A 21,930-nucleotide genomic window follows, 5' to 3' on the forward strand; every position below is an offset into this window, starting at 1 on the left:
CTGATTGGGGTTGACGGTGTGTGAATGGAAGCGAGGAGAGCGGCAAGGAGTGGGTCAAAGTTGACCGACGTCGGTTCAGCTTTGAAGCTCGTATTTAGCATGCGACAGAGCGATGGGAGAGAGCGGGCAGCAGAGATCTCCACAGCTGGGGCGGCTGGATCATTATGAGTCGCCGCCACACGCCAGCTGGGCCGCCAAGTGGACGCCCGCCATGGGATGCACCAGTTCCTGGGCGACTCCAACATGAATGGAGTGGTCTCAGAACAAGTGGTGCTTACACGAGATATCTACATTGGCTACTGCCAGGCCGGATTGCATTTCAAGGTAAGGCTCAGCCGTCGTGCGGCGCAGCCCGCAGCAGCCTGCACGCCGCGCGGTGCTGCGGCCACTCCTGCCGGCTGCACGCCTCGCTGCAGAAACGCACCGTGCGGCAGCCGCTGCAGAGGCGCCCCCTGGGGGCTGCCGCCTCGCTGGCGCCCGCCAGCCTGCTGCACCGCGGGTTGGCGCACTTGAGCAGTGCCAGCGCCCGCGCCCGCCGCACCGCCAGCTGCTCTCCCTCGGGGCCGAGGGGCTGCCTTCGTGGTGGGGCGCCGTCGCCTGCAGCTGACTGCTCCTCCTGCTGCTCCCCAACCAGCGAGGCAAACAGCTGCAGAGCCTGCCTGTGGCGCTGCCCATCTTCTGAAGCCAGCCCCTCCACACACAGCCGCACATCACCCTGCTGCGCAGGCTCCACTTGCAGGTGGGGTGCCAGCAGGCCCAGCAGGCCCAGCAGGTGCGGCTCCAAAGCTTTGGCCTGCATGCAGGAGGGGGAGACAGCCACATTGCTGTTGAAAGCCGCAGCAGGGCTCCGATCCCAGGCCACCAGCTGTCCAACCGCAGCAGCACCACCACATCACGAAGGAGGCATACGCCCGCCCTGCAGCCCGCAGCCCACCTGCGACGCCTGCCTGGCGGCATCAGCCAGCGCCGCGGCTGCCGTGCACAGCGTGCGCATCAGCGCCCCTTGAGCCGCCAGCCGCGGCAGCACACCCGGCTCCAGCTCCACCAGCAGCTCCAGCAAGTACAGCGGGGCCTCCCAAGGAGCAGAGCCGGAGAAGTCGCCGGCAGTCGCACACAAGAACTGCGGGGGGTGCGGCATGTGCAAGAAAGGCATGGCCGGTGCAGCAGGGGGTGACACGATGCGCGGCGGGCAGAGACAGCCAGCAGCCACCCACCTGCAGCGCGCGGCAGGCCACCTCTGCCAGCAGGCTGAGCGTGTCCATGCCGGCGGCCGCCACGCTGGCAGTGCCCAGCAGCAGGCGCCAGAGCGGGGCCAGCGCCACCTCCGTGCTGCTCAGCATGTGGCACAGCAGCATACACCGCCGGCAGTCCAGCTCGCCCTGCCTCCTATCTAGGGACACTGGCAGCTCTGCCAGGGCACTGAGGTACAGCAGCAGGCAGCACTCCAGCCGCCTGCGAGGGAGCCAACGGCGCGAGCTCCGCAGTCGATCACTTGAGGGGGTCATGGCCCGATCAGCAGGCTCGCCACAGCACTAGAATGCGCTGCCGTTGTGTTGACATCACAAGGAGATGCACACCTGGCAAACGGGCCTTGCTCGTTGGGTGGCAGCTCCCGTAGCAGGCCGCTGATGTAAGCGTAAGTCTGCATCGTACATTCACATAGGCAGCGGCCTATGGTCGCAGCTGATTTCTCAAACACGATTGGCTCGTTCATGCCTGCCTCTGCTGGGGCCGAGCCGCCTGCACCGCCGCCAGCTGCTGGCGCGCCTGCCGCCGCACCGCTAACGCCACGGCCGCCCCTCTCGCTGCTGCCAGCTGCCTCCGTGCTGCAGGGATGCAGGTGGGGTGCCATTGCGTGGGTGTGCCGGCAGGCAGTCACATGGGCTTGGAAGATGGCGAGGGCCGTCTCTGGCGAAATCTCTGCCCCGGGGAGGGACAGCAGGGTTGCCACCAGCTTGGGCAAAGTCATCGTAAGCCCCAGAACACCTGCTGCTCCCTGATGGTCGCAGGGCAATCCGGCCCGCAAAAACGCGTGGGCGCCGCCAGCCGCTGCCACCACTGCGCCCAGGCTGCGCCAGCCGCCGCTGCTGCCGGGCGCCGGCTCCTGGCCAGGCTGGCACGGCAGCAGCGGCGCCAGGCGCAGCAACGCCTCGCCGGCGCGGCAGGCTGCAGCATACGTGTCAGAGCTGCATAGCACGCTGGAGAGGTCGTGGTGTGCCAGCGCGACACAGTACTGCATCCAACTGGACAGCGCCGACGTCCAAGGTCGCACCAGTACAGTTCCCCAGCACTGCGCGCCAAAGCTGTTGCTGTCGGCTCTCGCCGCTGTGCTGCCTGCAGCAGCGCTCCCCGACGCCGCCGCCACCTCCCCTGCCAGCTGGCACAGCAGCGGCAGGCCGCCGGGGCCGCCCAGCTGCTGCAGCAGCGCCGCCATGTGCGCTTCAGGCAAGCCCTGCTGCCTCAGCATGGTGTGCCCACGCTGGGCGTGTAGGGTCAGGCAAGGCAGCGCCAGTAGCGCCTGTGTCGCCTGTGTCACGCTGGCCTCGGGGGCCAGCCCCAGGTGCGCGCGTGCTGCCAGTGCTCCCGCCACAAGCAGGAAGCTGACGCCACCGCCCGCTGCCTCGTGCTGCTGTATGCCGGCTGCGAAGCAATCCGTTGCCAACAGCTGAGCCATGCATGCCAGCAGGTTGCGCCGGCGATTATCCTGCATGGCCATCTCCAGCTCGGCCTCTGGCAGCACAAGGCAGCGGGCGCACAACCGCACCACCTGCTGTTGCCCATCGGGCTGCCGCTGCACTGCAGCTCGCAAGCCGGGGCAGACAGCTGTGGCATAGAAGATGTTGCGTAACGACTCAGCTGCCATATTGGGGGCCACATGGGTTCCTGCACGGCAAGCCGACAGAGCAGGACAGGAGTTCCATCCAAGGAAGAGCTACAGGACAGAAAGGAGTCGGCGCTGCCTGCTGCCTGCATGTCAACGCAGTGCTCGCTCACCCTCGGCCACCATCAAAGCCAGGGAGGCTTGCGCGGCGGCATCAGGGGCGGCTGTGCTGCCATCAGGCTGGCCAGCAGCGAAAACGGAGCACAACAGATGTTCAGGTATGTTTTCAGAGTGGCTCGGCTGACGGACATGATGGGGCCAGACGAGGCATCTGCCGCCAGGTGTAGCAGCTTGGGCCGTATCAGCTCCGCCGGCACGGCTGTCACACGAGGTGGGGGCAGGCAGACAAGCAATGCACTTTCAAGCAGCTCAAGAAGCCGTCTGCAATTTGTCCACGGCTGGTGGCGCTGCAAGCTGTGCCACCCACCTGCCGCAGTCAGCAGGCGGACCCAGTCGCCTTCCGCCAACTCCAGCGCTTTCTGCTGGAGCACGGAGAGCGTGGCCGCGAAGGCATCGCAAACCAGCAGCATGCGGATTCCATGCAAACGACCTGCAAACTCCTCTGTGCCTTGCGACCGCCTGAGAGCCAGGGTGACATCCGCCAGGCGCGCGGCCAGCTCGCCAAACGCCCTGAGTTGACGGCGGCGGCAGCGGGGAGCAAGCTCAGCGCTGTCCCGCGGCCCGGGTTCAATCATATAGTGCATCACCTGGTTACTGAGGGCGGCGCAGGGCCAGCAGGCAGCGCAAGGACACATTTTTCGCGGAAACGTTGCGAGGTCTCCAGGTCCACAGCCATCTGATCAACATTTGCCACAGACGTCAGGTTGGCATTGACTGTGCGCAAGAGCACGCCGAACTGCTGCCAGTCCAGGGGCTGGCCAACCTCGCCAGCCACCTCGTACGCCTCCATCTCCTCCAGGTCCGCAGGAGGCAGCACTAAAAGTCAGTGGATGCGTCGCAGATGTGCTGCGATGCTAGTTTCTTTTGCACGGCTGGCGCCACGATGTAATACCGCCGCCACCTGGAAAATTTCCCAGCAATGCACCAACGAGGTGTTCATCCAGACACACCAATCAAGAATGAAGGCCAGGAGACGCAGGCCAGGAGACGCAGGCAGGCGACAGCAAGCACCAGGTACCAACAGGCGAGCCACGTTGGGTTTACAAAGTCAGCGTTCGGAAGGAGGAAAGGCTACAGAAGGAACATCGCGGCGCCAAGGCCCGCATCGTCACCCAATAAACGACACACGGAATGGAACTGCAGCGGCTCAAACACGTGCTGCCATGGCAGGAACGCCGTGTTGCTGCAGGCGCCGAGGCTAACGCCGGAGGCTAATGTCCGCAGGCGGCAGCAGCAGCGCAGGCACCGCACGGAGGCCGCTAGCATGCGCACGTGGAGCCGGCCGAGCCGCCTGCGCCTGCCTTTGCTGCTGAGGATGGCGCCAAGTTGATGTCAACCAAATCCTCCTGCAAGCGGGCAGGCGGGCAGGCAGAGCAGCAGGCGCAATTTCAGCACCGGAAAGCCCACTCTCACAACCAGCACCCGACAGCGCTGTGGCACCACCACGGCCCACAGCGAGGCTGCACCACCAATGCAGCACCGGAAGCACCCACAAACACACACGTACACCCGCACACAGATGCGCCCAGCGCAACACACCCACGCGCACACCTGCTTGGCGCTATTGAGCGCCTCCATGCCCGGCAGCGCGGCGGCGATCTTGCGGAACAGCGCCTTGATGTTGAACCCGGCCTTGGCGGAGGTCTCAATGAACATAACATTCAGCTCGCGAGCCTTGGCGTCGCCCTCCTCTATCGACACCTGCCAGAAGTGAATACAAAACAGCAAGCGGACAGTGAGGGTAGTGGGAGCGGTGCCCATGGACAGATGGGCAGGCGGTGCGACCTGTCGGAGTGATAGGGCAGAAGCAGAACGGGGCGGAGCCGCCTGCGCAAGCAGTAGCCGATGGTGGCGGCGGCGGCGGCTGCGGCAGCGGCAGCACAGACGGACGTGAACCCACGCGCAGCGCGCCCCCGGCACGCACCTGCCGCTTGTCCACCAGGTCTGTCTTGTTGCCCACCAGCACGATGATGACGTCGCTGCCCCGCTCTGCACGCACCTCCTCCACCCACCGCTGGATGTTGAGGAAGGACTGGCGGCCTGCGGCGAGCGTCGCATGGGGAGGGACAGCGGAGCGCAGTCAGCCTCAGACGCTGCATCACTCCTCCCAGAACCACAGCACGACTGTCTGCCTGCCGCGCGACCAAGCACACCCAGAGCAGCCTATTGGGTGCCGCACGCCGGCCAGCACAGCCAGTTTGCCGGGCGGGCCGCCAGGACAGCACAGCTACCGACACAGGCAGCTGCGCCGCTCACTCGTCACGTCATACACCACCACCGCCACCGAGGAGTCGCGGATGTAGCTGGGGATTAAGCTGCGGAAGCGCTCCTGCCCCGCCGTGTCCCTGCAGCACAGCGGCCCACGGCAGAAGGCCCTCATGTTCGCTACTCCATGCACAGCTGGCACCTGGTCACAACGGTCCTCCTCATGGCTGAGCAGCCTTGCCCGCTGCTGGTCAACTGGGCAGGCCTTTTGGGATGCTCCAACAGCAGCCATGAAGCACACAGCACTGCCACAGCCCTCCACCCGCGTCTGTCTTGGGCAGCCGCCTCACCAGAGCTGCAGCCGCACAGTGCGGTCTTCAAGGTACATGGTCTTGGACAGGAAGTCTATGCCGATGGTGGCCTGCAGGTGGGAAACAGCTGGAGGGTGCTCACAGCAGAAAGGAGCAGGCAAAAGGTGCCCCAGCTGCCGTCCACTGTGTGCAACGGTCCCATGAGCAGTTGCCGCACCTGGTATGTCGTGTCAAACTTGTCGTACATGAACCGCGTGATGATGCTGGTCTTGCCAACGCTCTGGTCGCCTGCAGCAAGCAAGCGCCTGCCGTCGGACCAACGCATGCCCGAGCTCTCACCGACAGGCTGCCTTGCGCCGCCGGCCGACAGGCATGACAAGCACTTGCAGCAAGGGGCAGGCAGCATCAATTACCAAGAAACACCAACTTGTACTTGGCCAAGGGCTGCAGACCACAAGGGAGAGGGAGAGCGAGAAAACGGGGAAGTCGGCGGCGGGTCGGGCGCCGGGAGGGGAGCGGCGGCCTGCTCGAGGTGCCCCAACTCTCTCTGACCGCCGCCACCGCGCCCCCCTGCAGCGTTTGCCTCGCTCACCTGCACCTGCGTCGCCGCCATCGTGCCCCGGCTGTCCCCGATCAAGGCTGCCGTGTTTTCTTGGTGATGCTGCAGGCCCCCGCGGCCTTCCGTTAGGTCCTGGAGCTTCTTGGTGAATGGAGGGAGTTCGTCAAGCGGGAAACACGCCGCTGTCAGCGAGCGGGTTGGTTGAAGCTGTTCGAGCGTGGGGCAGTGCCTGGCCCGCTCAGCCAACGCACAGTCGATTTCAAGGGTCGCAGCGATCGGCAGTCGCCAAGGACACGGATGCAGCAGGTCATGCTCAGCACCCGGCCGCCCGCCTCGGCGGCATCGCCTGGCGATCGTCTGCAAATGTGGCAGTGCAAGCACCTGGCGGGCGAGGCGCAAACTGCTCCGGCATGTCGCCTCGCCCTTGGACAGCAGCCCCTGCACCTCACTTTGCTGTGATCAGCCCACTGCCGCCACCTGCTACCAGCTGCCATTCAAGCGGCCAGAGCCCTGTTGCCCAGCGTTGCTGGTGCATCATTCACAGCGCGAGGTTACAACCGCCGCTGAGCGGCGACCATCAGGTCGCGTGGGGAGGTAAGTGCTTTGAGGAGTAGGCGAGTGCATCATGCACACAACAGAAAAGGTCAGAGGGCGGGATTGACGGCAGTGAGGAGCAAGGGAGGGAGCTGAGGGTTTGTCGCTGCAGGCGGATCTGGAGGGTGGGGTTTTCCAGGGTTTTGTTGGGTAGCAGCGGCACAGCCGCGTGCCGCTGGCATTCGTACGTGCAGGCGCCGCCGGGGGCGGATAGTCCGCCGCCGTCGCGCCATGCTGCTGCTGCTGGCTGCTGCTGCTGCCGGGCCGGGCCGGGCGCTGGGCCGGCGCCAGGGCAGGTGCCTCACTTCGTGACGGGCTCGGGAGGCGGGGCGGCGCCGGTGGTGGGCAGGCCAACGTACACCTTGAACGCATCGTAGATGCCTGCGCCAGAGGGCGTGCGGGTGTGGGCAGGCGGGGAGTTTAGGGGAGGCGTGTGCGGAGGCCTGGACACGAGCGAGCGCACCGCAGGCGCTGCTGGGGTGGCAGCTTTTGCACCCCATCAGCCGCTGGCAACAGCGAGTGCTGCCCGGGCTCACCCCACTGCAGGCCGGTCAGGGTGCCGATCATGACGATGCGCAGGGGGAGGCCGCGGGTGAACAGGTTGAACCAGCCCATCTCCTGGATGATGGCGCCTGCGGGGGCAAGGGGCACAGGTGGCACAGGGCATGAGGGTGCGGCAGGCGAGAGGAGACGCGCGCCAGCGCAGGAGCGCCAGCAGGTGCACGCATATGGTGGGGCGGCCAGCGCTGGGCTGCGCGGGCCAGCGGGTGGGCCCCCCAGCCCGCCGCCGCTCCACACACCCGCCCGCGCTCCCAGCCCGCCGCCCCTGCACACCCGCGGCGCCCCCCGCGGCACTCACTGGCGGGCACGCCCTTGGCGGCATTCATCTTGGAGACCAGGTTGTCGGCAGGGTGGGACACGACGGCGCAGAAGATGCCCGCGATGTAGCCCGCGGCAAACGACACGCCCAGCTGCTCCGGCTTGCTGCACTCCGCCTTGGGCTTGGGCACCACATACTTGTACAGCGCCTGCACCACGTTCTCAAAGGCGCCTGCGGGGCGGGGCAGGGAGGAGGGCTGAGAGCGGGAGCGTCGGTGGGGGGTGCCTGCCTGCCTGCCTGCTGCGATGGCTGGCAGCGGGCCACGCTCCGCTGCTGCCGGCCCCGGCTGGAGGGGCCGTCCACGGCTGCCTCCAGCGTCAACCGGCACGCCGCCTGGCCGCTCAAAGCGGGGCTGCCTGCTGCCAGCGAGGCCGCCAGCTCAGCACACACCGAACTTCATCATCGTGTACGGGATCTGACGGCCCCACAGCGGCGTGATGCCCTTGAACAGCCCGCCCACGCCCTCTTGCTGCACAAACTTGGGCAGGCCGTCGGCGAGGCCGCGCGCGTACCCCGGCACCGTCTGCACCTTGACCTGCAGGCGGGGAGGGAGGGAGGGGACGGGCAGGCGGCCAGGCAGGAAGGAGGCGGGCGGGTGAGGGAGCGCGGCATGTGGCCTGCATGCAGCCGCTCGCGGCTCGAGCACCAGATGCCGCGCGCCGAGCGCCTGCCCAGCCTAAAGCCGACCTGGCCCGGCCCCGGCTGCCCTAGCCCAGCTCCCGGCCCAAGCCGCAGCGTCCAGCTGCCCATAGGTGTCCAGGTGCCCATAAGTAAAGCCCCAGGCCCCCATCCCCAGCCCCGCACCTTGACGGCCTCCATGGGGCACAGCGCAATGTCCGCAAAGAACTCGGCGGAGGCGGAGCCGGCCAGGAAGATGAGGTTCTGGTACTTCTTAGCGGCCTCGGGGCCCGCCATGTCAGAGTACGTCCTGCCGGGAGGAAAGGAAAGCGCACCGGGAAGGCGTCAGCATGGCGCATGGCTGCTGCGGCCGGCCCTGCGGAATGCTCTCAGCGCTGGCGCGCTCGCCTCCAACCCCATTGCCCGCATGTACAAACTGCCGCACTGCGCCAGCCGCGCCCGGCTGCCTGGCCCCGCGCATCCCGAGCAGCCCAGCGGATCCGATCTGCAGCCAGCTGACTCCCAGCTCATCCCGGCTCCTCCCCGGTGCCACTCACTTCTTGAAGTACTCGTACAGGCCGAACTGCAGGAAAGAAAGCAACAAAACAACCGCACATGAGGCACATGAGGATGATGGGGCAGGTCCCATGCCCGCCAGCAACGCACTGGCAGCAACATGCGCGCCGCGGGCATGCAGGCGCAGCAGCAGTGCGACGGCAGTGCAGACACAGAGGCAGCGCAACGGCGGCACACGGGCCGAGCGGCGAGGCAGCAAGGGGGCGCGCGCCCGCAGAGGAGGCCCCGCCGCGCACCTTGAAGGCACCCTGCGCCGAGTAGCCAATGGCGGTGGGCACCCAGCCCTTGAACAGGCCCTTGAAGCCCTGCTCCGACGCAATCTTGCGGAAGCCCTGCATGGCAGCGGCGTGCGTGGCAAGCATGCATGCTGGACGGCGCCGAGCTGCCAGGCTGCGCCGTGGGCCACAGCAGGCAGCGCGCCAGCGAGGCGCGCACGTCGGCTGCCTGTTCCGAGCTGCCAGGCCGCGCCGTGGGATTGCGGGCATGCTTCCTCGAGTGGTGCGCATGCTGCTGGCTGCTGCTGGCTACAGAGCCTTGCTCAAATGCCAAACACGTTGGCGCGGCAGCCCCACCTGCGCAATGCCTGTGTAGTTTTTGGGGTCGGTCTGCAGATTGCACTTGACGACATCCAGCGGAGTCACCATGGTGTGGGTCAGGCCGCACGCCACGATGCCTCCCAGGCTGCACGCGATGTAGAAGTCCTGCAGGGGGCGGTGCCAGCGAAGGGAGCCTTCTGGTTGGCAACATTGGCATGTGGGGCGGCGGCGGCGGCGGGCCGGCGGCGGCGGACAGTGTGTCATCTCTACCGCCGTCGGGCCAAACCCATAGCCGCCGCCGCCCTGGGAGCGTTCCATCGGCCACAGTGCGCCGAGCGGAGGGCCCAGCAGGCGCGCAGGCCTCCGATTTAAGCTCCTGGAGCTTGCCCTGCATCAACCCACCTTGCTGTACATGGCGATCTTCTTCTCCGACGCGGCAGGCACCATTGGGGCGTTGCCCATCAAGAAACGCTGCTTCACGCTGCTCTCTGCCACCGAGTAGGCCACCGTTTGCTGGGCCTCCCTGTGCTGGGTAGCCAGCGCCGCCAGGGGCAGGCCGGCGCTGTACAGGGACCCGGGCAGCAGGGGAGCCATGTTTGCAACTGAGCAGAAGGGCATATGCGACCAGGGCTCTTCGGTTGGCATCTGGGTGTGGGAGGACTTTCCAGGGCAATTTCCGCCCCCAAACCAGCTCATTTTGAGCTGCTGCGCCTGAATTGGAATGCCAGACGTGCATAGGAGCTTGGCTGCAGCCCTGAAGGTGGCCCAGCTGGGTGTGTGTCGGGAGTCGGCGTTGACCGGAGCATCGCAAGTCGGTGCGCAGCAGGCAGGCACGCTAGCAGCGGCAGCACCTGGTGCTGCAGACGCCGAGAGTGCAGCCGGGCATCCCCAGCTCCACCATGGCGGACCCGCCGCCACTCCCATCACCGCCGCCACCGCCGCCGCCGGTGCTTCACCTGCGCTTGGAGCTGACTGGCGATGAGGCACGGCCGCTGGCGGTGGTGCTCCAGCTTGCGGCAGACGAGCGGGTGCGGCTGCAGCTGGATATCCAAGACGATGGCAGCGTGGCGGCAACCCTCGAGCCTGCTCGCACTGGTACCGCGGAAATGTCGCCCGCCGGTGTAAAGGCAGAGGAGGCTGGCAGCAGCGCAGACAGCGCAGCCCCAGAGCCGCAGGCGCCGACACTGGAGCAACAGCACGCCGATCTGCTGCATGAGAATGGGCGCCTACAGGGCCGTGTGCGGCAGGTACCTGGGCCCTCTGCCGCCGCTGGCAGCAACCTCGAGTATGTGGCGCTTCCATCCTGCGCCTGCGGCAGCGCATCATGCAGCCTTCTGGTTACAGTGTGACTCACCCTGCAATGCCTTACCCGGAATGAAGAAACTCTCTCCCGCTGCTGCCCGCCCGCAGTACCTGGACGGCATCACCAAGGCCTCCCGCAAGACGCTGCAGCACGCCAGCGGGCAGCTGATGGAGGGCGCAGAGCAGCGCTACCTGCTGGCCCTGCAGCAGCTGCGCCTCCTGCGCGGCGAGCAGGCATCGGCGGCGGTCGCCGCAGAGGCGGCGCTGGCGCCGGAGCGTGCGCGCCTGGCCGCGGCCGCCGCCAAGACGCAGGCGCAGCGCGAGGCGCTGCTGCGCTTCGTGGCAGACGCGGCAGCGGCCTCGGAGCGCGCAGCAGCTGCTGGCCGCATCAAGGCCGCGGTGTCGTCGGCGGCGCTGCAGCGCTTCCTGGCAGCCGAGCCGGCCAAGGGTGCGGAAGTGCGGGCGCTGCGCGCATGCCACGCGCGGCTCAGACGCCAGCTGGAGGCGGCCGAGCGGCGGCTCAAGGCCGCCGACCAGCTGTCGGCGGAGGGTCTGCACCTGGTGGACTACGAGCAGCTGCGCATAGAGAATGCCAGCCTGGCGGCCAAGCGCGAGGCACGGGCGGCAGAGGTGGACAAGCTGCGGGGCAAGCTGGCGCAGGCGGTGCAGGTGGGCTGGCTGCGTGCATGGGGAGCAGGGGGATGGGTGGCTCCACGGACCAGCCCGGCAGAGTTGCAAGGGGGGATGCCCTGTGGCACGCCAGCCCTGGGAATGCGGGTGCTGAAGCACAGCTGCACACGCCGGCTGTTTCATACCGTGCCTGCCCCTGCCCTGCTCCCCGCCGCCAGATAACGGCCCACGTGCGCGAGAAGCTTCACTGTGTGGGGCTGGAACGTGGGGCGCTGGCTGCCAGGCTGGAGGCTGTGGAAGGCGAAGTGCAGCAGGCGCGCGCGCAGGCGACGGCGGCGCGGGCGCGGCGGGAGCGCGCCCAGCGGCGGCGCGGCGACCTGGCACAGGACTGGCGGGTGGTCACCGACCGCCGCTGCCTGGCCGACATGCAGCAGCAGGAGGCGGAGCTGGCGGAGCTGCAGGCGCAGGCCGCGGCGCTGCGGGCGCGGTACGAGGCGCTGGGGAGCGGCGGCGGCGGCCAGTCGGCGGCGGGCGACGGGCGATAGGTGGCACAAGCGGCGGCCTCGTGCAACTTCTCCTCCAACGCTGCCGTTGATTGATGAGTGGATAAGTGACATAGTGACACAGTAATTGGTATAACATAGTAAAGCAGGGGTTGAAATATGTGGGCAGCGAGCAGCGGTCGTGAGGCGTGGGCAGGTAATTGATGAAATGGATGAGTGGTACCAGGCGAGTGAGGGGTGGTGAACTTGTACCAAACACAATCGAAATTCAGGCCAAGGCGCGCAAAACTGGGTATTGTCAGAGAGATGCACCATACGTGTCGGCGGTCGGGGCGCGCTCACCTCTCCCAAATCCACAGCAGGCAGCAGGCGGACCACAGCAGCGTGATGAGTGCCCACCAGCGCAGGATGAGGGTGGCGGCGCGAGCCCATTGGGCGATGCCGCTGCCGTGGCAGGGCGCCCTGAGCAGCCGCAGCCAGCTGTACAGCTGCTCTTCCGCAATCGGCGGCGGCGGTGCCGCTGGGCTGGCATGGGCACCCCCCCCTTCGGTCCCTTCTTGCTGCTGCTGCTGCTGCGGGAGCGCCAGCGGCTGGGGCGGCACCATCAGCAGCAGCATAAGAAGCAGGTCGATGAATATGTAGCAGAAGAGCAGCAGCGCGCGGCAGCGGTGCTCCGGTCCTGCGCCAGGAAGGGGAGCAGGCACGGAGGCGAGGCGGGAGTCGGAGGCGGTGCTACAGCCCCGGCCCGGATGCCGCCTTGGATGCCGCGCCTGCGCTGCGCCACGCATGCATGGCGGGCGCGGTTGGCGGCCTGTCGGCATGGGGGGCAGCACGCAGTGCAGGCAGCTCACGTGACGGGATGAGCAGGTCGATGGCTGGCAAGCTGCTCCCCAGGCCGCTCCCAGCGGCAGCAATTACGGAATGAAGCGTGTCTGCGGATGGGGCGGGGTGGAGGTGCAGATGGAGTTGGAGCGAGCGGCATATGATGCATGGGGCCCAGGACATCCAGCCAGCAAGCAAGGCGGCAGTCCCTCAGGTGCCGTGGAGACTCGGGGAGGTGCCTCCCCAACACGTTTGCAAGCCACCAGGCGCAAGGGTGCAGGCGTGGCGCCGCACCTATGCGGCCCTGCATGACCGGGTGGCGCAGCACGGGGGCCTGGCAGAAGTCTGCGGCAACGACCCGCCGCAGCGCCAGCAGCTGCAGGGCGATGGATGGGTAGAGCGGTGCGCGGGTGCCCAGCGTGGCAAAGCACAGCCAGTCCAGGCGGCAGCCTGCACCGCATGGGCACGGCACACCGTGTGACGGGCCGGCGTGTCTGCCGCCGCTTCCGCAGCACATGGCCAGGGAGCGGGGCTGGGCGTGACCATCAGGCGTGACCTTCAGGCAGTGCTGTGCACCGTGGAGGCAGCAGGCTGTCAGGCCAAGCCGTGTCTCTCACATGTGAACAAGGCAGCTGCATCCAGCAGCCAGCCGATGTAGGGCACAGCCGAAGGCGCCGGCTTCAGGCCATGCAGCGCGTCCAGGGAGGTGAGCACAGGCAAGCAGTATCCCAGCAGGACGAGCAGCAGGCGTACGGTGGTGGAGTGGCGGCGTGCCCCTTGCCACGGCAGATGCCTGCACACGGCACAGGGCGGGGAGGATGGGAGTCGGACAGGGGAGTGTACGGGTGAGGGTGAGCGGTCCTGGATGGAAGGTGGGGCGGCTGAGCAGTGTGTGGCGTTCCGCTGAACGTGCTCTGCACATGTCTGCACGCGCCCAGCAGGCAGCGGCGGGCCCTCACAGTGCCAGCACAAAGGCGAGGTGGCAGAGGGCCTGGGCAGCCATCTGTGCGGTGTCTGCCCAGCCGACCCGCGGCGACATGAGGATGGCGAGGCCCAGCATGATGGTGCCAGACATGGTGTAGGTGTGCCTGCAGGCAGGCGCAGGCAGGGAGGGAGGGAGGCAGCTGCGGGGGCGAGATGCCGGTGGACTCCACCGACTCCGGGAGTTGGCGGCAGCGCCAGCAGCTGGGCGCGGTATGTATGCGAAGAGCAAGGGCACACACCATCGCTGGTGAAGGGCTTGCGGCGCGTCTGGCAGCCCACCTGTCCAGTGCGGGGTTCACATCCCAGCTGGCTGTCAGCGCCGCAAGGCGACGGAGCAGCAGCGGCACTGCCTCGCCGGTGGGGACCGTACTCCGCGCCATGCCCCGCGGCCGCCTACCCGCGGGCTGTGCGCTCGGTTGGGGTGCTGAGATGGCCAGCCCGACCGCAAACCCGGCTGAAGGGCACGCACGTGCTTCGCAGGGCGGACTTCTATTGTGGGCGGCGGCCGGCTCGCGCGCACCCAATGCAGGATCGACGAATGTCATGCTAGAATGCTGGCGAAAGGAACTGGCTTGCATTGGGGCAAAGCCCCTGCAGCCGGTTGGAAGCCGAGGCACTTATCCCGTCTTCCCCTGACGACAGGCCGTCGTGCTTCTTCGTGTAGGGAGCAGGATATGCTGCGCAGCACGGGGGTGCCATGCAGCATGTTGATGCCAGCGCGGCGGGCGCATCGCCGCAGCGGGCTGCAGCGTCACGGAGCGGACAGTCGGCGGGGTCGATCATTCTGCGCCGCGCCCCTTGGCAATTGGAGCACGTCACTTTGTGGGAATATGGGAGGTCGTGAGCTCAGGCACCATCCCCGGCCGATGGCAAACCGCAGGCTGCTGTCTCAAGTCAGTGCGCACGTCGCCTGGCCGGTCTCAGTCGGAAAGGGGAAGCCGACTTCGGCGCACACAATGCCCAGCAGCGGTGGGGTACAGCACGCATGCAGACACACCATATCACAGCCCGTGCACACCAGGCAGATGGTGCGCTGGGCGGCAGGGGTGCAGACGGTGAGGGCAGCGGCCGGCGGGAGGAGCTGCCGCCGCTCCTCATCAGGTAGACTGCGGAGGATACAATACCATCAGCTGCAACCTGATCAGAGGAGCTCCGTGGGGGGCACCTGAACGCCGCTACCTGCCCCGGGCGGCGAGAAACTCATGAGAGTGTGCCGGCAGAGAGGTCAGCAGCTGGTGGCTAGTTTGATGACCCTGAGAAGTGATCCGATGCCCGAGCAGCAATGCGAACCCGCCTGAGAGGTCTCCAGCGCCTCTGTACAGACGTACTTCTCGCATGGAAAAGGCCGCACACCTGTCTGACCCCCGCTATTGAGATCGGGCCCTGCACCGCTCGCCCTGGCCGTTGCCGCGCACAGCAGCCAAAGGGAGGCCGCTGGCCGCACAGACGGCATCCAAAGAGAGTCCAAACACCGCTCCCCCTGCAGCCGCAAACCACACACAGCAGGGCGGTGGCGCAGGGTTGCGTGACGACCAGATGAGCGACAGCGACGACAATGTGCCGCTGGCCCAGCGGAAAGAAATGGCTGCTCCAGCGGCGCCACCAGCGGCCCACGCCGCCCAGAACGGCTCGGTTAAGCCAGCAGCAGCGGCCGCTGCCACCAACGGGGTGGCCAAGCCGGCGGCGCACCTGCATGGGACGCAGGTGGGCGGCAGGCTGGCGCCGTGCTGGGCTGCTGCTGCGGGCTGTTCTGCAGCTCTGTGCACATGTCGGGCTGCTCCGGACGGGGAGAAGAAGCCCTGTGTGGCTGGGAGTCTGGTCTGCCGCTTCGGCCACCAAAGGCACCGCCTTGCATGGTCGCCGGTCCCGAGGTGTGCCCGGGGACTCCCTCTCATGCGCCTCTCCGCTCCTGCTGCCTGCCTGCCCCGCAGGTGGTGAGTGATAGCAGCAGCGACAGCGACAGCGAAGACAACGCGCCGCTGGTGAACCGCGGCGGCAAGACGGCCGCGGCCGCGGGCAGCAGCGTCGCCAGCAGCGCCGGGCGCGGCCAGCCGGCGGCGCCCGCCGCGGCCAAGCCGCCAGCAGCAGGAGGCGTCAAGCCCGCAGCCGCCGGCAGGCCTCCCATCCCCAAGCACCCAGGACTGCTAGACGACGCTGTGGTGCTCGCCGCGGCGCCCAAGCCCAAGCCCAGGCCGCCGCCGCCGACGACGACAACAAATGAAGAAAGCGAGTGGTCGGAGGAGGATGAGCCGCTGGCCAAGCGCCAGCAAAAGATCACGCCAGGTGCCCGCCGCCGCCGCTGCCCCTGCTGCCTGCCGCCCGCTACTTGGCGGGGTGTGGAGGCTACTAGCTAGTCGGCAAAAGGTGGATGCAGCATATGGGCTGGCGGTACAAGGTGCCGCCGCCCCAACCGCCGTTGCCAACCGCCACGTGGCCCGACCGCCACCCCCTGCATCCCCTGCGCTGCCCCTGACTCACGCATGCCGCAGCCTCCGCCAAGCCTGCCAAGAAGCTGCGGGAGGGTGGCGGCGAGAAGAAGGAGGGGAAGCGGCGCAGCACGCGGTCGGACTCAGAGGAGCCGCGGCGCGCCTCCAAGCGCAGCAAGACCGAGGGCGGCGGCGGCAAGGTGAGGGCCGGGCCGGCGGCCGAGGCTGGGGGGGACGGGCAGGCGCTGGGCTGGCCAGCTGGCATGTACCAGCTGGCATGTACGACAGCGCGGCGGGGCTGCTGCGGCGAGGCATGGGCCCGCGCTTGGCGCCGCATGCGATGCAGCAGCCAGCCAGCCGGCCAGCTCGCAGGGCAGTGCCGGCTGCCGCGTTCCCAGCTCCCGCCGCTCCCACGCCACGCTCACCACGCCCGCGCACCCTGCCCCGCGCACCCTTTTTCCCTCCCGCCGCTCCCCCTCCCGCCGCGCCTCACGCCTCCTCGCCTCCCCCATGGCCCGCCGCAGAAAATGTGGGACACGCTGGTGCACTCGGGCGTGCTGTTCCCTCCCGAGTACGTGCCGCACAATGTGAAGATGCTATACGACGGCGTACCCGTGGACCTCACACCGGAGCAGGAGGAGGTGGCAACCTTCTTTGCGGTCATGAAGGAGACGGGTGCGGGCTTTGCTGGGGCCACTGCCTGGGCCGCCGCCTGCCTGCTGCGCCTGCTGCCTGCCTGCTGGGCCCGCTGCCTGGCCTGCTGCGCCCGCTGGACCTGCCTGCTCAAGCTCGCCTGCCATCGGGCTCGCCCGACCCAAAAGCCCGCTGAGCCTGCCGCACGCGGCGGCTGCTGCTGGCACCTGCCCCCCGCTGGCCTCCGCCTGACGTGCCGCTGCCTGCCGTACCGCTGGCTGCCGTACCGCAGACTACATGAAGAAGGACACCTTCCTCAACAACTTCTGGGAGGGCTTCCGGGAGGTGCTGGGCCACGGCCACGTCATCAAGAGCCTGGACAAGTGAGCGGCACCGGGGGCTGGCTGGCGAACTGTCCCATTGTTTGTAGTCCCGTGTGGTTTCCCAGCTTGCCGTGCGCCTCGCCTGCCCGCCCGCCTGCCTGCCGTGTCGCTGTGCATGCACTCAGTTGTTGGGTACCCATGGGCCCCCCGCCTGTCGCCAATGTTGACCGGCGTGCATGCCTGACGGGGCGGCTGGTTGCTTGGTGCCAGGTGCGACTTCCTCCCATTTTACAATTGGCACATGGCTGAGCGGGAGCCCAAGAAGAACCTGAGCAAGGAGGGCGGGGCCTCCCAGGTTTCTTGCTTCCATGGTTTTGGGGGCAAAAAAGCGTGCCAGAGCTCGTTTGTTGCGGTCCTTCCCGGCTCCGGGCGTGTTTTCGGGCTTGGCACCGCCCCATTGGCGGAGCCGGGTTTGCAGACCTCGTCTTTGCCCCCCTGTCTTTTCTTCCTGCAGGAGAAGGAGAAGCTGAAGAAGGAGAAGGACGAGGCGGAGGCCAAGTACAAGTATGCGTTGGTGGATGGGCGGCAGGAGATGGTGAGGAGCAGTCGCTGTGCCCAGCTGCGCTGCTGCAGAGCAGCTGCAAGCGCTGCCCGTGGGTTGCCATCCGCTGCAAGCCCCGCTGGCGACCCGCGCCTGCCTTCTTTCTCCACCCCGGGCTGCCTCCTGCAGGTGGGGAACTTCCGAGTGGAGCCGCCGGGGCTGTTCCGGGGGCGCGGCGAGCACCCCAAGATGGGGAAGATCAAGGTGGGGTGGGCGGTACGGTTGTGTTGTGCCGAGCGTGTGTGGCCGGGTGTGCCTGTGGCGGAGGTGTCCATGTGAGATGCACTGCATGTGTGTTTGATGATCTGGTACTGTACTGCACCGCATTTTTGCTGTACCGCAGAAGCGCATCTATCCGCGTGACATCACCATCAACATTGGCGAGGGGGTGCCCATCCCGGGGCACCCCTTCACCGGTGGGTGGGGTGGTGGCGGTGGTGGTGTGTATGCTTTTGATGCTGTGGCATCACGGTGGTAGAAGTAGAAAGCGGGGCGATGGGGCGGCTTGCAGACGGAGCCTGGGGGGGCTGGCGTAGAGCGCAGCGCACGGCCCGAGGCTTGCCCTGGCGCAGCCCCGGCCCACCTGCCTCCACGTGCCGCCCGCCCGCCTGCCTGCCGTCCCGCTGCTGCGCAGGCCAGCAATGGAAGGAGGTGAAGCACGACAAGAGTGTGACGTGGCTGGCCTTCTGGCGGGACCCGGTGAACACCAAGGAGTACAAGTGAGTGTACCACCTGCTTGTACCGCCTGAGTGTCTTTGTGCTGCTGGCTCCAGGCCGCACTTCAGGCTGCATGATGTGGGGGGAAGGGTGTGCTGCTGGTGCACCTCACGGCTGCCTGCGCCGCGCAGCTTCCTGCAGTGCTCGCTGCCCTAGGCTGAGGTTTGCCCTGGCTGGTCCTGATCAGTGCCCTCCCCTGGTGGCTCCTGGCTGCAGGTATGTCTTCCTGGCGGCCACCTCGACTTGGAAGAGCGAGAGCGACCTGCAAAAGTGAGGGCAAGGGTCGGGCTGGGGCGCAGCCGGGGTGGAGGCTGGCCGGCAGGCCGGGTGGCCCTGCCCTCCCATGCACCAAGTGCCACAGCCGCCTCCATCTGCCTCCACCTCGCGGCCGGCTCCTTCCCGCCGCGCTGCTGGCGCGGTGCTGGCGCTGCTGCCTCGCCCACCTGCCTGCACCTCCCCCCCGTACCGTCCCGCTCGTACCGCTGTCGCAGGTACGAGAAGGCGCGCAAGCTCAAGGACTTCATCGGCGGCATCCGCGACACCTACACCCGCAACTGGGACTCGCGGGACCGCGCCGAGCGGCAGGTGCGGGCGGGGCCGGCGGCGGCTGGCGGGGCGTAGGCTGGTGCTGCGGCGCGGCATGCTCGAGTCGTTTGCTGAGCTGTTTCTGACTTTGACTGGCTGGCTCCTTCTGCCTGCATGGCTGGCTTCTCCCGAGGCCAGGTCCTGAGCCCGCGCCAGTGCGCACGGCACCAACCTGTGCCGCCGTACTGCCTCCTGTACCGCAGATGGCCACCGCCCTGTACTTCATCGACAAGCTGGCGCTGCGTGCGGGGCACGAGAAGGACGAGGACGAGGCGGACACAGTGGGCTGCTGCACGCTCAAGGTGCGCCCATCCTGGCCCGCGCAAGGGACGAGGGCTGCCAGCCGTGGCGCGGCTGGTGGCGGGGCCGGTGCATGTGGCGGCACCTCCTGCCTCCTGCCTCGTCAGCGCTGCCCGGACCGCGACGCTCCTGCTGCGCGCATCCTTCTGTGCGTGCAAACGTGGTGTTGTGTTGGCGGCGCGTTTGCAGGTGGAGAATGTGGAGTGCGCGCCGCCCAACCACATCAAGTTTGACTTCCTGGGCAAGGACTCCATCCGCTACGAGAACACCGTGGATGTGAGCTGGCGGGGGCGGGGGCGCTGCGGAACGGGGCTCTGGGCTTTACGTAGCAGCAGGCCAGATTGCTGTATACCAGGAGTTCAATCCAGGAGTATGTGGGCTGCTGGTCCCTGGGGCCGCCTGCGGTGGGGGCTGCTCGGCGAGCTGCCCCCCTGCCTGCTGGCTGAGCCGTCCACCACCCTGCCTGCCTTTGTTCTTCCTTTCTTTCTTCCTGCAGGTGGAAGATAAGGTGTTCAAGAATGTGGAGCTGTTCAAGCGGGAAAACCAGAGCGGCAAGCGTGAGTGGGCCTGCAGCTTGCCGCGGGGGCCTGCCATGCCAGCCTGCACATCTGCCCATGGCCAGTGCCTTGCCCTGCCCTGCCCCCTCCTCGGCTCACCCGCCTGCCCGCCGACGTCGGCCATGCCTGCCGCACCTGACGCCGCCACGGCCCGCCTGCCCGTGCCCCGCTGCCGCCCTGCAGCCAAGAAGGAGGGTGACCAGCTGTTTGAGTGCTTTGATGCCCAGGACCTCAATGTGCGCCTCAAGGACCTCATGGAGGGGCTGTCGGTCAAGGTGGGTGCCAGTGCTGTGGCGGCGCTGTGGCGGTGCTGTGGCGGCGCTGTGGTGGTGCTGTGGCGGTGCTATGCTTGCTTGGATGAGGCAGGCGTGGGCGAGTGTGAGAGGGCCTGTCGGGCACGGTGGGCATTGGCTGTGGTGGTGCTGGGGTGGGTTTGTGTAGGGAGGCTGAATGCAAGGGGAACTGGGTGGGTAGGCGACGTGCCTCGCCGGCCACCGCTTCGCAGCCGTCTGCCCGCCTGCCACCACCTGTCCCGCCTTCTTGACCGTTGATTGTACCGCGTGTACTGCCCCCATGTGCCGCCCCTCGCAGGTGTTCCGTACCTACAACGCCTCCATCACGCTGGACCGCCTGCTGGCGGAGGGGGAGGAGGCGGCGAGCGCGGAGGCGGAGACTGTGGAGGGGCGGGTGGCTGACTACAACAGGGCGAACAAGGAGGTGGGCTGGCACGCTGTGCGCGCTTTGTGCATGCCAGCGCGGCGCAATGCGCTGAGCCGGCGGCGCGCGCTGCGCTGGCGGCGAGCTGAGCCGGTGGCATGCCGGGCTGAGCTGGCGACATGTGAGGAGCGGTTGCCTCCCCGCTCCCTGCCGCATGTTGAGACATTGTCGTGGCTGTGGGTGCCCACCCGTCGCTGCCCTCTGCTTTCTGCCTGCAACTGCGCCCCACACCTTCTCAGGTGGCCATCCTCTGCAACCATCAGCGGTCGGTGCCCAAGGCGCACGAGAACCAGATGGAGAAGCTGCAGGAGAAGCTGGATGCTGTGAGGCAGGAGGTCAAGGTGGGTACTGCAGCCGGGTACTGCGCTCCCTCTGCTTCCCGCCAGGGGGCAAAGGCATGCCGCGCCTGCTTGCCCTGGCCGCCGTCTCTTACCCTCACTGCCACATCAACAACCACCTCCGCCTCACCCTGCTCTGGTCGCCTCAGGACCTGCAAGCCGACCTGAAGCGGGCCAAGGCGGGGAAGAAAGGGGAGGACGGCAAGGTGCTGCGGGAGGAGGTGGTGGCGGGCAAGCTGGAGAAGAAGCAGGCGCAGCTACTCAAAATGGAGATCACTGCCAAGGTGTGGGGCCCTTGCCTGGGGGGGGGGGCTGGCGAAAACAGGGTGCTGGGGAGCATGGGGGAGGCTGGGCGGCGGCGCTTCCTGGGCGGGACCTGCACATGGGGGCAGCGTGCGCAGCATGGAGACACCCCCCTCGCGCCACACACACACACACACACACACACACACACACACACACACACACACACACACACACACACACACACACTCCACACACACCTGCACACTCCTCACTCCACACACACACACACGCACACTATGCACAGACATGTGCGCCCCCGCATGCGTGCCCCCACTCCCTGCGCAGTCCAAGGAGGACCTCAAGACTGTGGCCCTGGGCACCTCCAAGATCAACTACCTCGACCCGCGTATCACCGTGGCGTGGTGAGGCAGGCGGAGGCGGCGCATCGCTGCCTGCATCACGACCGCACCCCGCCCACTGTCTTTCTTGCGTGCCCGCTGGCAGCCCCTTGCCCTGCGCCCGCCCCGCCCCGGGCCCACGGAAGCACAGGGTCCTCCCGGCCGCTCCCTCTCCTGCCGGCGCTACGGGCTCCTAGGCTGCCCCTGGCAGCTGCTCGGCCCCTCCCCTGCCTCACCCAAAGCACCCGATTGGAGCGAAGCATGCCCCCTGCGGTGCACCAACTGCCTGCAGGTGCAAGCGCAACGAGGTGCCCATTGAGAAGGTGTTCAACAAGAGCCTGCTGTCCAAGTTCCTGTGGGCCATGGATGTAGAGCCAGAGTTCCGCTTCTAGAGCTGTCAGGCGGCGGCAGCAGCTGCGGCGGCGGCCGCCCCTGGCGCAGCTGCACCGCCAGCAGCAGCAGCAGCAGGCGGCCTTGTAGCGTGGGCTGGGCAGCGTCGCATGTGCGGCCCCGGCCCACCCCTGAGCGGAGCGGCCACTGCCGGCCGGCCGGGCTCTTGCCAGCCCGG

The 21,930-nt window shown here is 67.5% G+C and overlaps 5 protein-coding genes across 5 annotated transcripts; 2 read left to right on the forward strand and 3 right to left on the reverse strand.

Moving 5' to 3' along the window:
• Positions 1-331: 331 nt before the first annotated feature.
• Positions 332-2,863, reverse strand: CHLNCDRAFT_138930 (hypothetical protein; the record flags this gene model as incomplete). Its single annotated transcript, XM_005844564.1, has 6 exons — positions 332-793; positions 935-1,120; positions 1,215-1,452; positions 1,578-1,642; positions 1,747-1,826; positions 1,987-2,863. The coding sequence occupies 6 exons, from the start codon at positions 2,861-2,863 to the stop codon at positions 332-334; spliced, it is 1,908 nt and encodes a 635-aa protein (XP_005844626.1).
• Positions 2,864-4,028: 1,165 nt separating this feature from the next.
• CHLNCDRAFT_36840 (GTP binding protein) lies at positions 4,029-6,321 on the reverse strand. The gene is made up of 8 exons (XM_005844565.1): positions 6,110-6,321; positions 5,931-5,961; positions 5,735-5,805; positions 5,557-5,627; positions 5,258-5,346; positions 4,926-5,041; positions 4,553-4,702; positions 4,029-4,347 (listed from the first exon to the last, which is right to left on the reverse strand). The coding sequence occupies exons 1-8, from the start codon at positions 6,128-6,130 to the stop codon at positions 4,261-4,263; spliced, it is 636 nt and encodes a 211-aa protein (XP_005844627.1). The 5' UTR covers positions 6,131-6,321; the 3' UTR covers positions 4,029-4,260.
• Positions 6,322-6,613: 292 nt separating this feature from the next.
• On the reverse strand, positions 6,614-9,445 carry CHLNCDRAFT_32522 (hypothetical protein). The gene is made up of 8 exons (XM_005844566.1): positions 9,317-9,445; positions 8,981-9,076; positions 8,726-8,751; positions 8,355-8,478; positions 7,941-8,085; positions 7,530-7,721; positions 7,207-7,302; positions 6,614-7,051 (listed from the first exon to the last, which is right to left on the reverse strand). Exons 1-8 carry the CDS (start codon positions 9,386-9,388, stop codon positions 6,972-6,974), a joined length of 831 nt encoding a protein of 276 aa, XP_005844628.1. The 5' UTR covers positions 9,389-9,445; the 3' UTR covers positions 6,614-6,971.
• Positions 9,446-10,179: 734 nt separating this feature from the next.
• CHLNCDRAFT_138933 (hypothetical protein) lies at positions 10,180-11,757 on the forward strand (the record flags this gene model as incomplete). Its single annotated transcript, XM_005844466.1, has 3 exons — positions 10,180-10,527; positions 10,691-11,251; positions 11,431-11,757. The coding sequence occupies 3 exons, from the start codon at positions 10,180-10,182 to the stop codon at positions 11,755-11,757; spliced, it is 1,236 nt and encodes a 411-aa protein (XP_005844528.1).
• A 4,783-nt stretch (positions 11,758-16,540) lies between these two features.
• CHLNCDRAFT_36846 (hypothetical protein) lies at positions 16,541-21,754 on the forward strand (the record flags this gene model as incomplete). Its single annotated transcript, XM_005844467.1, has 18 exons — positions 16,541-16,622; positions 16,873-16,963; positions 17,174-17,258; positions 17,418-17,498; positions 17,634-17,708; positions 17,848-17,920; positions 18,139-18,223; positions 18,438-18,491; positions 18,713-18,806; positions 19,010-19,108; positions 19,296-19,382; positions 19,603-19,663; positions 19,847-19,938; positions 20,255-20,380; positions 20,620-20,721; positions 20,868-21,002; positions 21,310-21,386; positions 21,655-21,754. 18 exons carry the CDS (start codon positions 16,541-16,543, stop codon positions 21,752-21,754), a joined length of 1,599 nt encoding a protein of 532 aa, XP_005844529.1.
• Positions 21,755-21,930: the final 176 nt, after the last annotated feature.

The sequence above is a fragment of the Chlorella variabilis genome (genome assembly GCF_000147415.1).
Source record: "Chlorella variabilis unplaced genomic scaffold CHLNCscaffold_22, whole genome shotgun sequence".
NCBI classification, from domain to species: domain Eukaryota; kingdom Viridiplantae; phylum Chlorophyta; class Trebouxiophyceae; order Chlorellales; family Chlorellaceae; genus Chlorella; species Chlorella variabilis.

Bases quoted from the DNA above. Each gene is read 5' to 3' on its own strand.
- CHLNCDRAFT_32522 (XM_005844566.1), bottom strand. From the start codon at position 9,388: ATGGTGACTCCGCTGGATGTCGTCAAGTGCAATCTGCAGACCGACCCC. The intron at 8,086-8,354 runs GTGCGGGGCTGG...CCCCGCCTGCAG, and splicing joins GCCCCATGGAGGCCGTCAAG to GTCAAGGTGCAGACGGTGCC. The intron at 7,303-7,529 runs GTGAGTGCCGCG...TTGCCCCCGCAG, and splicing joins CGCCAAGGGCGTGCCCGCCA to GCGCCATCATCCAGGAGATG.
- CHLNCDRAFT_36840 (XM_005844565.1), bottom strand. From the start codon at position 6,130: ATGGCGGCGACGCAGGTGCAG. The intron at 5,806-5,930 runs GTAATTGATGCT...TGCTTGCTGCAG, and splicing joins GTACAAGTTGGTGTTTCTTG to GCGACCAGAGCGTTGGCAAG. The intron at 5,042-5,257 runs GTGAGCGGCGCA...CGCTCGCCGCAG, and splicing joins GGTGGTGTATGACGTGACGA to GCCGCCAGTCCTTCCTCAAC.